The sequence below is a fragment of the Thunnus thynnus genome, chromosome 13 (assembly GCF_963924715.1).
Source record: "Thunnus thynnus chromosome 13, fThuThy2.1, whole genome shotgun sequence".
NCBI classification, from domain to species: Eukaryota; Metazoa; Chordata; class Actinopteri; order Scombriformes; family Scombridae; genus Thunnus; species Thunnus thynnus.
Window position 1 is genome coordinate 30,764,703 of NC_089529.1, and position 11,899 is coordinate 30,776,601.

General features: G+C 37.4%; 1 protein-coding gene across 1 annotated transcript; it reads right to left on the bottom strand.

Annotated features, from left to right (window-relative positions):
- Window positions 1-1,113: 1,113 nt before the first annotated feature.
- On the bottom strand, window positions 1,114-5,830 carry LOC137195087 (T-cell immunoglobulin and mucin domain-containing protein 4-like). Its single transcript, XM_067607155.1, has 4 exons — window positions 5,277-5,830; window positions 3,014-3,135; window positions 2,820-2,931; window positions 1,114-1,719 (listed from the first exon to the last, which is right to left on the bottom strand). The coding sequence occupies exons 1-4, from the start codon at window positions 5,605-5,607 to the stop codon at window positions 1,643-1,645; spliced, it is 642 nt and encodes a 213-aa protein (XP_067463256.1). The 5' UTR covers window positions 5,608-5,830; the 3' UTR covers window positions 1,114-1,642.
- Window positions 5,831-11,899: the final 6,069 nt, after the last annotated feature.

Sequence of the window (11,899 nt, forward strand, 5' to 3'; positions counted from 1 at the left end):
TCTGGTCCAGTTTTGGTTGAAGAGCGGTTGGAAGCAGATGTAACAAGGTGTGTGTTTTCAGGGTTTGTGAGGAGGCCGTCATCATTTCACTATCAAATCACTGAACAAGCTAATACACACAAACACTGAGCTGCTGTTGTGTGTATCGTCTAATAATAACTGATGTTGTGTTTAAAGGTTTAACATTCAGTCAGAAAATCAAGCTGAAACAGTAAAAGTGAGGAAATGAGGCTCTGAGAGTGTCAGCAGCTGGTTCCTCCAGCGTGGAGGTGTAGTTTGGTGGTTTAGAAGGTGCAGGTACAGAGCTGCTGGAGGCCCAGATACGTTAAATCCAAACATCCCGACTTCCCCAAACCTGAAAACTCTCTCTGTTTTCATTTTGATGCAGACCTGCAAGTTTACTGATGTAGTGAAGTTTATATTTCATTAATTATTAATAGCAGCACCATTAAAAACCATTCAGGGAAATTCTTTACAGGGTTACTTGTTTGTGTTCTTTGTGTTTACCTGTAAGATTAAAACAGTTTATCCACCAGGGGACAGATTAGTACAAAGAGGGAACTTGATTGAGCTATTTTGCCTGTTATATAGAGCTGGAAATGTGCAGCATATGTCCCCTTTAAATGGCAGGAGTCTGACAAACAGTCTGTAATAATTACTGAACGATGAGCCTCATATTAACATCACTGACACACCTGAACTACAGACACATTTTAACACATAAAAATGAAAACTGGATGTGTGCACCAGAATTAAAAAAATAATCTCATGAAGTTAACACAAATCAAAATGATTTAATTGATGCATTAAACTAATTAAATCCATGAAAACTGTGAGATTTGGATTTTCATTTCTCTAATAATCATTAAGGCAGAAATGAATCAATCAACTCATCACAAACCGATCAATAAATGATGAAAACTGTCTCTTTGTAAATATGAGAAAAGTTTTCAGTTGATTGATTTCTGTACAATAAATGATCCAACATGACAGAAGAGTCATTCAACACGTATTTAATAATATTTCCTTTGTGAAAACATTAATGTGAAATATGATATTTTATTTTTCATAAAGTCCATCAACACTGGAGTCTTTCACCACTTTCTGATAATAATAATAATAATAATAATAATAATAATAATAATAATAATAAAACAAAACAAAACATTAGGCTCCCTTCCCCCACCACACTGAGCCCAGACATTAAGACAGATCAAGTTCAAGCAAGTGCAAAGTAAAAGAAATAAGTTCATATATATAAACAAATAAGAAGCTGGTGTGAAGCAGATAAAATATCAGTAAAACAACAAAGCTTGAATATAAAAAAGATAAAAGCACTAAATAGAAACAGAGTTATGACAATACAATGAAATAAAACACCATAAAATGATCATATAAAAAGGAAATATAAAAGTGATGCAATGATATAAAAGGAAAACGTTGTTATGTGTCGGCCATCTTTTAAAAGTGAGTTTGAGGAATTTAAATGAACTAAATGTTTGAAAATATGAATTTTATTTCCACGTTGAGTTTGATAAATATAAATGTGAGCGTTAGCTTTGAGATTGTAGAATGAATTCTTTCAGTTGTTGTTTCAGGGCATCAAACCTTTACTAAACATTATTCAACAGCAGTAAGGTTTCTACACAGAGCTGTCCCTCTCTTCTGATTGGTTCTGCCTCCTGTCAGTCGCTGTGCTCTGATTGGTCCTCCACACTCCTGCAGACACATGAAATAAAAACAAAACTTTGATCAGTTTTAAATGATTGTAGTTTTGTTTCCTTAAAGTTGATGAAAGTAAAAGTTTAGTTTAGTTTTCATGATGTAATGATGTAATTTGGCCTCATGAGGGCGACGATCGATTGAAAATCAGATTATTTCTGTAAACATGAAAATAATGTGACATGGAGCTGCTGTGAAACATGAACTGTTGTCTGGTTTTTATGCTGCTGTAAATAAACAGACTGTTGCTTTATGAAGCTTCTTGTCTTTTGTGTTTCTGTGTCTCAAAGTCAGATTGAAAAAGCTTTAATGACACGACTGTAATCAGATAAACTGACATTAATTCACATTCACAACATTGTTACAGAAGGAAAAAGATATATAAATATATATATATGTATACATATATATATATATATATATATATATATATATATATATATATATATATATATATATATATAGACCTTCATGTATGTAATAATGAACATGTTTGCTTCCTTTTAAAATAAAAAGTATTTAAAGTTTGAGGCTCTTAAATGATCAGAATGAGAAACCAATCAACACGATCAATACATGGATATCTTTTCATAATAAGACAGAAGTCTTGTAGACAGATGTATTGATTAAAATAGAAGCGTATGACTCAAACGTGGGCGTAGGAAGCATTTTTAACAGAGTAGATGTCATTTCCTGTACTCTGGTGTCTTTTAACAGGTGGTTTGACAGGATGGGTCCATTTTATCATTTCATCCAGAGGACGTGTTTGACACCAGATCACATATCTGAAGATATTAAAAAGCTAAAAGTACAGAAATGGATTTGATGACTAATTCAGAGCCATCTTTAATAATAACACTCAGTGTTTATTTAAACTTGAGGATCTCTTTATGTTTGCATACAGCTGCAATTTCTGTTCATTAATTTCTTTAATGTTAACAAATCAATGAGTAAAGTGGAGAACGACTGTAGTCAAAGTGTCTCGATGCAATAAACTACATTCATCTTCTAATCATTTCTATTATATGAAGAATCACAGGACCTGAGGTGTGTGTGTGTGTGTGTGTGTGTGTGTGTGTGTGTGTGTGTGTACTGACTGTAAGCAGCTATCAGCAGCAGTGCAGGTATGAGGATGATGATGAAGAGTCTCACTGTGTTCCTGATGAAGATCTGCAGATTGTTTACTTGCTGAGCAGGTGCGCTCCACAACTGTCAACAAACAAACAAACAAATGATGAAAATGAAACTTGTCTCATTAACTGATTTCTTTTAAATTCTGACTTCAACTCACCTCCTGAACCAGTGTCACTGTGGGTTCTGTGGTTTCATATACGACTGTGACATCACTTCCTCTCCACGGGGTGACATCACTTCCTCTCTCTGTTGTGGTGGGTGCTGTGGTTGAGGCTGGAGCTTAACATAGTTTTCATTATCTATTAATTTGTTTAGTATTTTCTGTCTGGTTTATAAAATGTCAAATCAAATCAAATTTATTCATAAAGCACATTTAAAAACAACCACAGTTGACCAAAGTGCTGAACAATAAGATATCAGGAATAAATTAAAACAACACAACAGGGTAACAGCAAACAGGAAACAAGAACAAACAGAAAACAAATAATAGTAGAACACTGGGTTTTAACGACAGTCAAAGGCCCGAACGAACAAGTGAGTCTTTAGTTTGGCCTTAAAAGTGTCTCAGGAAAGGGAACACTTAAATCCAAGAGGTCAGCTGGTCCAAAGTTTTGGGGCAGCTACAGCAAACGCACGGTCACCCCTCAGCAACAGTTGACCAGAGGATCTAAGAGATCTGGTGTTGTGAAGGGGGCAGATGAGCTCTGAGATGTACCGGGGCGCCAGGCCATGTAGAGCCTTAAAAACAAATAAAAGTACCTTAAACTCAGTCCTATACTTGACTGGTAACCAATGCAGGGAGGCCAGTATAGGTGTGATGCTGTCTCTCTTCCTTGTGCCAGTTATTAGCCGAGCAGCAGCGTTCTGCACTAGTCGCAAGCGAGACAGGGAAGACTGGCTAACACTCAAATAAAGGGCATCACAGTAGTCCAGACGGGAGGAAATCAGAGCGGTTGTGACAGTCTTCAAGTCGTTGAAGAAGAGGAGCGGTTTCAATTTGGCAATGTTTCGTAGCTGGAAATAACAACCTTTGACAACAGAATTAATTTGTTTATTAAATTTTAGAGCCGAATCAAAAATAACACAGAGATTTCTGGCATGAGAATGAAGGTAAGGGGCCAGGGGCCCTAAGAGATTAGCTATACCCCCACTGGAGTCGGAGGGACCAAATAAAACCACTTCAGTCTTACTAGCATTTAACTGAAGATAGTTTTGTGCCATCCAATTTTGTATATCCAGGACGTAGTCAAGAAGGGACCTAACTGCGTTATCATTGTCATCACCAGGTTCTAATGGGAGGTATAGCTGTGTATCATCTGCGTAGCAATGATAGGAGATATTGTGCTTATTGAAGATGGAGCCAAGAGGGAGCATGTATAAGGTGAATAAGATGGGCCCTAAAATGGAGCCTTGAGGGACTCCGCAGGTGATGGGAGCAGATGAGGAGAAGAGGTTTCCAATTTTGACAGAGAATGTCAGTAAATGTCTGTCACAACTTAAAGTCCAAGCAGACGTCTTCAAATGTCTCGTTTTTTTCTGACCAACAGTTCAGAACCACAAAATATTCAGTTTACTGTCACAAACGACAAAGAAAAGCAGCAAATCCTCACAATTAAGAGGCTGGAAATGATGAATGTTCTGCATGTTTGCTAGAAAAAACGGCTTAAATGATGAATCAATTGACAAAATATTTTGTGTCACTAAAAGAGAAGTTGATTTTGATTTTGGTTTTGCATCCATCCCAGTCACGTCCCTACATGAACCCTTCCTGTTTTATCAGTCACACATCAAACCTCAGAAGTACTGAACGTGTCGTCTGCAGAGAAACAGCAGCAGCAGTTTGTTCACATGTCAGACAGCGAGTTCATGTTCAGAAGTTACGACTATTGTTTTAAAACCTCTGAGGTGTAAAATCTTCATCATTCTGACACGTTTCAGCCAGCTCGTCTCTCTCTAACATCAATAGAATAATTTTCGTTTCCTAAACTTCATCAGACATTTAACGAAAGAGGCGGCAGATCAGAAAAACTTCTTCTGGAGGACGTGACAAACATTTGGTCATTTAGGTTTAAGAACATAAAATTGTAACAGTTGAATCATCAGTTCAGAAAATTTCCAACAAAATATTCACTGATTCCAGCTTCATAAACATGAAGATTTTCTAGTTTTCTGCTCCTCTATGATAATAAAGATCTTTGGGGTTTGGACTGTTGGTCGAACAAAACCAGGAACTTGTGTTGGACATTTTTCACAATTTACTGACATTTTATGAACTGAACAAAAATCAATGAATCAAGAAAGTAATTGGTAGATTAATTGATAACATCAAACCTCTGAACACTGAACATTAGTTTATGAATCTCCGTCCTTCAAGTAACTTCCTGCACAAACTTTATTCTTTTATAAAAACCATTTCTTACCTTTCTCAATGATCAGATCAATGTGATGTTTTTCATCATTGAACCACCCATATATGTCCACTCTACATCCATACCATCCAGCATCTTCTTCTGTGGTGTTCAGGATCGTCAGAGAAACATCTCCATCCTCCAGTCGTCCCAGTAACTGATACCTGCTGGAAACTCTGGTTGATTCTATCACTTTACGTCCATCTGTGGAGATGATCTGGTTGTTGCAGCCTGAAAGTGGTATTGATCCTCGACCCCAGCAAGCTGACCTCGCTCCGTTATACCTGATGTCATATTTACACGGCAGAGTGATGTCCTCACCTGCTCGACCAACAACCTTCATGCTGCTACGTTCACTGACTGAAGACACAAAGAGAGACACTTCAACACTTTCAGGTCTGTTAGCAGCTAAAATCCATTATTTCATATAAACACACCACAGAAACTGTCTCTAACTGTCTCATATTACATAAAGTCAGTGTGAAGTCAGAGTTATAGAAAGTTAAAGAGCAGAGTACCTGTGAGGAGAACGATCAGCAACCTGCTCACAGTCTTCATGATCAACATCAAACTGACACATGAACATTTCCTGTTTTATCAGTCACACATCAAATCTCTTAAGTACTGAACGTGTTGTCTGCAGAGAAACAGCAGCAGCAGTTTGTTCACATGTCAGACAGCGAGTTCATGTTCAGAAGTTACGACTTTCATTTTAAAACCTCTGAGGTGTAAAATCTTCATCATTCTGACACGTTTCAGCCAGCTCGTCTCTCTCTAACATCAATAGAATAATTTTCGTTTCCTAAACTTCATCAGACATTTAACGAAAGAGGCGGCAGATCAGAAAAACTTCTTCTGGAGGACGTGACAAACATTTGGTCATTTAGGTTTAAGAACATAAAATCGTAACAGTTGAATCATCAGTTCAGAAAATTTCCAACAAAAAATTCACTGATTCCAGCTTCATAAACATGAAGATTCTCTAGTTTTCTGCTCCTCTATGATAATAAAGATCTTTGGGGTTTGGACTGTTGGTCGAACAAAACCAGGAACTTGTGTTGGACATTTTTCACAATTTACTGACATTTTATGAACTGAACAAAAATCAATGAATCAAGAAAGTAATTGGTAGATTAATTGATAACATCAAACCTCTGAACACTGAACATTAGTTTATGAATCTCCGTCCTTCAAGTAACTTCCTGCACAAACTTTATTCTTTTATAAAAACCATTTCTTACCTTTCTCAATGATCAGATCAATGTGATGTTTTTCATCATTGAACCACCCATATATGTCCACTCTGCATCCGTACCGTCCAGCATCTTCTTCTGTGGTGTTCAGGATCGTCAGAGAAACATCTCCATCCTCCAGTCGTCCCAGTAACTGATACCTGCTGGAAACTCTGGTTGATTCTATCACTTTACGTCCGTCTGTGGAGATGATCTGGTTGTTGCAGCCTGAAAGTGGTATTGATCCTCGACCCCAGCAAGCTGACCTCGCTCCGTTATACCTGATGTCATATTTACACGGCAGAGTGATGTTCTCACCTGCTCGACCAACAACCTTCATGCTGCTGCTGCTGCATTCACTGACTGAAGACACAAAGAGAGAAACTTCAACACTTTCAGGTCTGTTAGCAGCTAAAATCCATTATTTCATGTAAACACACCACAGAAACTGTCTCTAACTGTCTCATATTACATAAAGTCAGTGTGAAGTCAGAGTTATAGAAAGTTAAAGAGCAGAGTACCTGTGAGGAGAACGATCAGCAACCTGCTCACAGTCTTCATGATCAACATCACATGAACATTTCCTGTTTTATCAGTTAATTTGAGACTCAACTGTACAGAAATGTGAACACTTCACCTTGAGGTCAGAAAGTGGGTGGGAGTCACACATCAGACCTCAGAAGTACTGAATGTTTCCTCTTCTGTGTCTTCAGCTCCACTACACTTATAAAATGACCTGCAGCAGCTCAAACTGCTTTACAAAAAGACATAAAACAAGAGATAAACACAAAACAAACAAACAGGAAGAATAAAATCGATAAAATAAGATGAAATGGAACCGCAAATTAAAATAAATTAAATTAAATTAAATGAGGAAACTGAATTCTCGTCCTCCAGCTTTAGTTTGGACTCTTGCGTGTTTAAAATACATGCTGGTTGGTGGATCAGATACATGCCCATTAAACACCAGCTAATTACATTGTTAACTCACTGTCCATCATGTGTGTGTGATGGTATTTGAGTTTAGTTTTTTCAGCTGTTACAGTAACACCCAGTTTGCTGCTTCCTGTTTGCTGCATGCCTAGTCATTGACAATGTTCATGTCATTGAACTTCACTAATTGCATGAGTCAAAACTTAAGACTTAAGATAATATTAAACATGTTTGACGTTATTGGAACATCAAGATGAGAAAAAGACTGACTTAAGACAGCTCGGACTGAGTTTTTTGCTTTTGTGTTTGATGCAAGGCCGTCATTAGTAATGTTCCCTCAGAGTTTAATGATGTTTTTCTTATCATTGTTTACTAAATGACATTAAAAACAAGCAGTAAATCACCTGTTTCATGTTCCCTAACGTGCCGTCTATGTACTGGGTGTTTCCTTAGCGGTGGTTAGTGAAAACTGGATTTATCAAAATGCTGAAAGCTTCTAGAAACAACCTGCTGAAACAGGCAGACAGATTATTTGCCTCAGACACAAGAAGCCATGCTGTTAATTTTGGCATCATGTTGGTTAAAATGTCGGTGACATTCTCACGTAAACAAACACGCATGTAAACACAACAGGCAAGTATTATGAGCTTGATGTAGTTAAAGTATTGCAGTAAAAGTACATAAGTATTATGAGCTTGATGTAGTTAAAGTATTGCAGTAAAAGTACATAAGTATTATGAGCTTGATGTAGTTAATCACTACAAGTACAGTACTTGAGTAAATGTTTTATATATATATTGAATCAAAATCGATTTAATATGAATTTTTTGACACTGATCGACAGGACCATAAACGGAGGTATGATGTATTATTTTATTTGCACAGCAGATTTCAAAGTAAAGATGCAGATGCAAAAGACTTTATAGAACATGATTAACATACAATGGTTGAATGAAGATTTTTAAACAATACCAAAAAACCAAACAGGAAACATGACATAAAAGCAAAGATAAACATGTAAGAACTGATTAAGTTTGATTAAAAAGGTATTTCTTTAAGGGAGTTCCACAAAACAGCTTCATGTTAATCTATGTGGCTTGTTATAAAAGTATGTTTCAGCATCCTCAAGTGTTAAAAACTGTCTAATATTGGAGGTGTTCCTATAAAACATATTAATAAGAGTCCCATCTTCAAATTCTTTCTGTATTCTAGATTAGGATGCATGAATGTTCAGCGAGCGCTCCAGTGGTGACGGATATTTGGGCCACAACTCTTTAACAAGATCTGTAGCTTCCTCAAAATCACGAAACTCTTCTTCAGGTCTGATTAGACGTGTTCCTGTCTCACAGTAGGTGAGGTTTTCTCTCAGTCGGTCACTACCAAACGTCAGCACCTAAAACAGAAGAACAGAACAGGATGACGAGCAGCACAACAAGTGTTTCCACAAAACGGCTGTAATAACCCCAATTTTTAAGTGTGGGGCACCATTTCAATCAACTGAAAACAGAGCTGTAAATGAGCCAGAGTTAGTTGTCCCTGGCCAGATGTTAAAAAGGCAACCTTTAACTAGAATAACTAATAACAATAAAATTACATGTCTTATAAAATGTGTGGTACATATAATTAAAATGCACACACTAAAAGAACAGGACACATTTACCAATCAAACAATGTCACAGCACAATACAGAGTAGTTAGTAAATGGTAAATTGTAAATGGGGTGTACCACAAGGCTCAATACTGGGCCCTTTGCTCCTCTGTTGATATATAAATAAATGATTCACCTGAAAGCTGTTAAGAGGTTGTGTGTGAAGTGTACGCAGATGACACTGTGATTTATGCATAACAACAATCCAGTGACACTGAATCATACCAAACACATTTTCATTGCAGAGAACAGTGTTGAGTAGATTTACATCACAGTTATTGGACAAAATTAATGTTTAGTTTAAATATTTGTTTGTCACTTTGGATTCTCGGCTCAAGTTTTTATATTAGGAAATAAGCTGAGACTATCAAAACAAATGTATATGAATGCGATCATTTGATCACACATGTATACTTTACTTTACATTAATTTAATTTATGTAACAACTTATTTTTTGCAAAGGAAAGTCACAGTTAAAGATATTCGGTGTAAAAATATCATAATCTGCTTTCCCAAACCCACCTTGTGCAATTTATGTGTAGAACATGAACTGAAATGGTGAAAAGATATTTTCTCTGTACAGATGAATGATCGTACCTGTCCATCCTCCACATGCAGGGCGATGGCGACATCATCCCAAATGTAAAACTCACAGTCACGTCCAAACAGCTCCATCACTTCCACCTGCTTTTCATCTTGTCTGAGGACCAACTCCTGACTGACACAAAGACAAAAAGCAAACAGAAACAACACATTTAATAAACTACAAAACTAATAAACTTAAAGATTATTTTAGTTAGTTAGTAAGTGTTTTGTTCTTTTGTTTAACTATAATTATTACCAAAGTATTGGGGTGTCACTGTCACAGAGTGTTCCCTGTGCTGCAGTGGAGATGTTTTTAAAGATTTTTATAAACACTGAGTCTATTTTAAAAATATCTGTGACATTTTATTCACCAACAGTTGTTTAGATTTATCCAAATCCATCTTTCCTTACAGCCCAGATACCTCTCCGTTCTCCAGCAGGCTGTTTCTGAAGCTGTTTACATGAAATCTGCATCATTAATGAGCCCCCACCTTCACCCCCAGCCAATCAGAATAGGGCTTAACAAAAGCAGCAGCATGTTAACCAAGCGGCAACCTCCGAGGCTGAAAAATGAAGCCAAGGTGGAAGTGCCAAAAACTGCAGTTCCTTGAACGGCCACTTGAGGCTCCAAAAGCGAGTCAATCCCCATAGACCTCCATGTTAAAATGCCCAACTTTACAGCAGAAATAAACATGTTTACAGCCTGGTACAAACAACGGTTTTGGTCTCTGTAGCTAATTTCCTCTTTCATGACAACTGTACGGGGGGTGAATTTTTTTTATAACTCACTCGTTTAAATTTTATTAAGCCGTAAAGTTCTGCATAATGAAGGACATGGCTGCTTTGAGTGACAGGTCCGCCAGCCGCTAGGTGGCTTGTTTCAGCCATTCGGCCCGCCTCTTTGCCCAAGATGGCGACGGCCGGAGCGGCTCACTTTGAGCTTCAAAACCGCTCTTCAGAAACCAACGAGTGACGTCACGGTAACTACGTCCATATTTTTATACAGTCTATGATGTTAACCTGCAGTAATGACTACAGCTGGAGATGTAAGACAGTATATAGCGTCTATGAAGTGGAGTCTGATCCTGAATGAAGGGTGAGATCTTGTCTAAGTTTCCTTACAAAGTAGCCGGAGGTCGCTATTGCTTAGCTTTAGCACAGATATAATATATTCCTTTAGTTCAGTAACAGAAAGAAACCGTGTTTTAAAACTTCATCCACAGATTAAAGATGAAACAGGAGAAATCCTGCAGTGGTAAAATGTGCCACAACACACACACAACCACTCACTGATAACGGAGGCAGGATAGTCTCCAAAAATGAATTTCAGTTGTTCCTGATGTAAATGTCCATCTTCTGGAAGGCTGTAAAGACTTTTTATCTGCTGAACAACCAGCAACATTTCCAGTGTGCTGCTTTGCTCGTCATCTGGCTGCGATGCAAACTGCGACTACAGACGCTACGTAAACACTCAGCGTGTCGCTGGGCAGCGGTGGACTCATGCTGAAGCTTCCTGCAGATTTGATTTGACTTTCTGGTGTGACGTAGTAACGAGTACAACCTCAACACCGCTCGCTCTGTAGCCGCCAATTTCAACATTTCAAATAATTTAAAAAGACCGAGGAGATAGAGGTGAGTAATTCTAGAGCCCCACCATCAGTTTCTCTGCTTTTAAACAAGTGGATGAAACGACTTCATCACAACATCTGGAGACAATTGACTCTGAGAGAAGAGACTCTGGAGAAAACAGTTCAGTGACCAACAGTTCAGAACCCCAAAATGTTCAGTTTGCTGTCACGTACGACAAAGAAAAGCAGCAAATCTTCATTGTTAGAGAGCCTCACACAGGGCACCAACTGTTGTTGTGTTGGGTCTGTGAGGAGCATGGCTGGTTATTAGCAATAATTAATAATAATTATCAGATATAATTATGAATTATTAAAGTTAATAAATTATTAATATGTATTCATAAAAATGGGGCACCACCTGGAAACTGGGACCAATAACCAGACAATAAGGTAGTCTCATAAAAGAGTTGACCTAGAATGCTAATATCTGAGGGATGTCAACATTCACAAGTGAACAAAGAAGGTTTGAATTCAATCATCAACTTTTCACAATACATAATAATAATAATGACCAAAGACTTCTCTTTAAAGATATAACAATGTTTATAAACAATAGCAGAGTTAACAGACTTAGCAGATGCTTTGATCAATGAACCAATATCCCAAAAT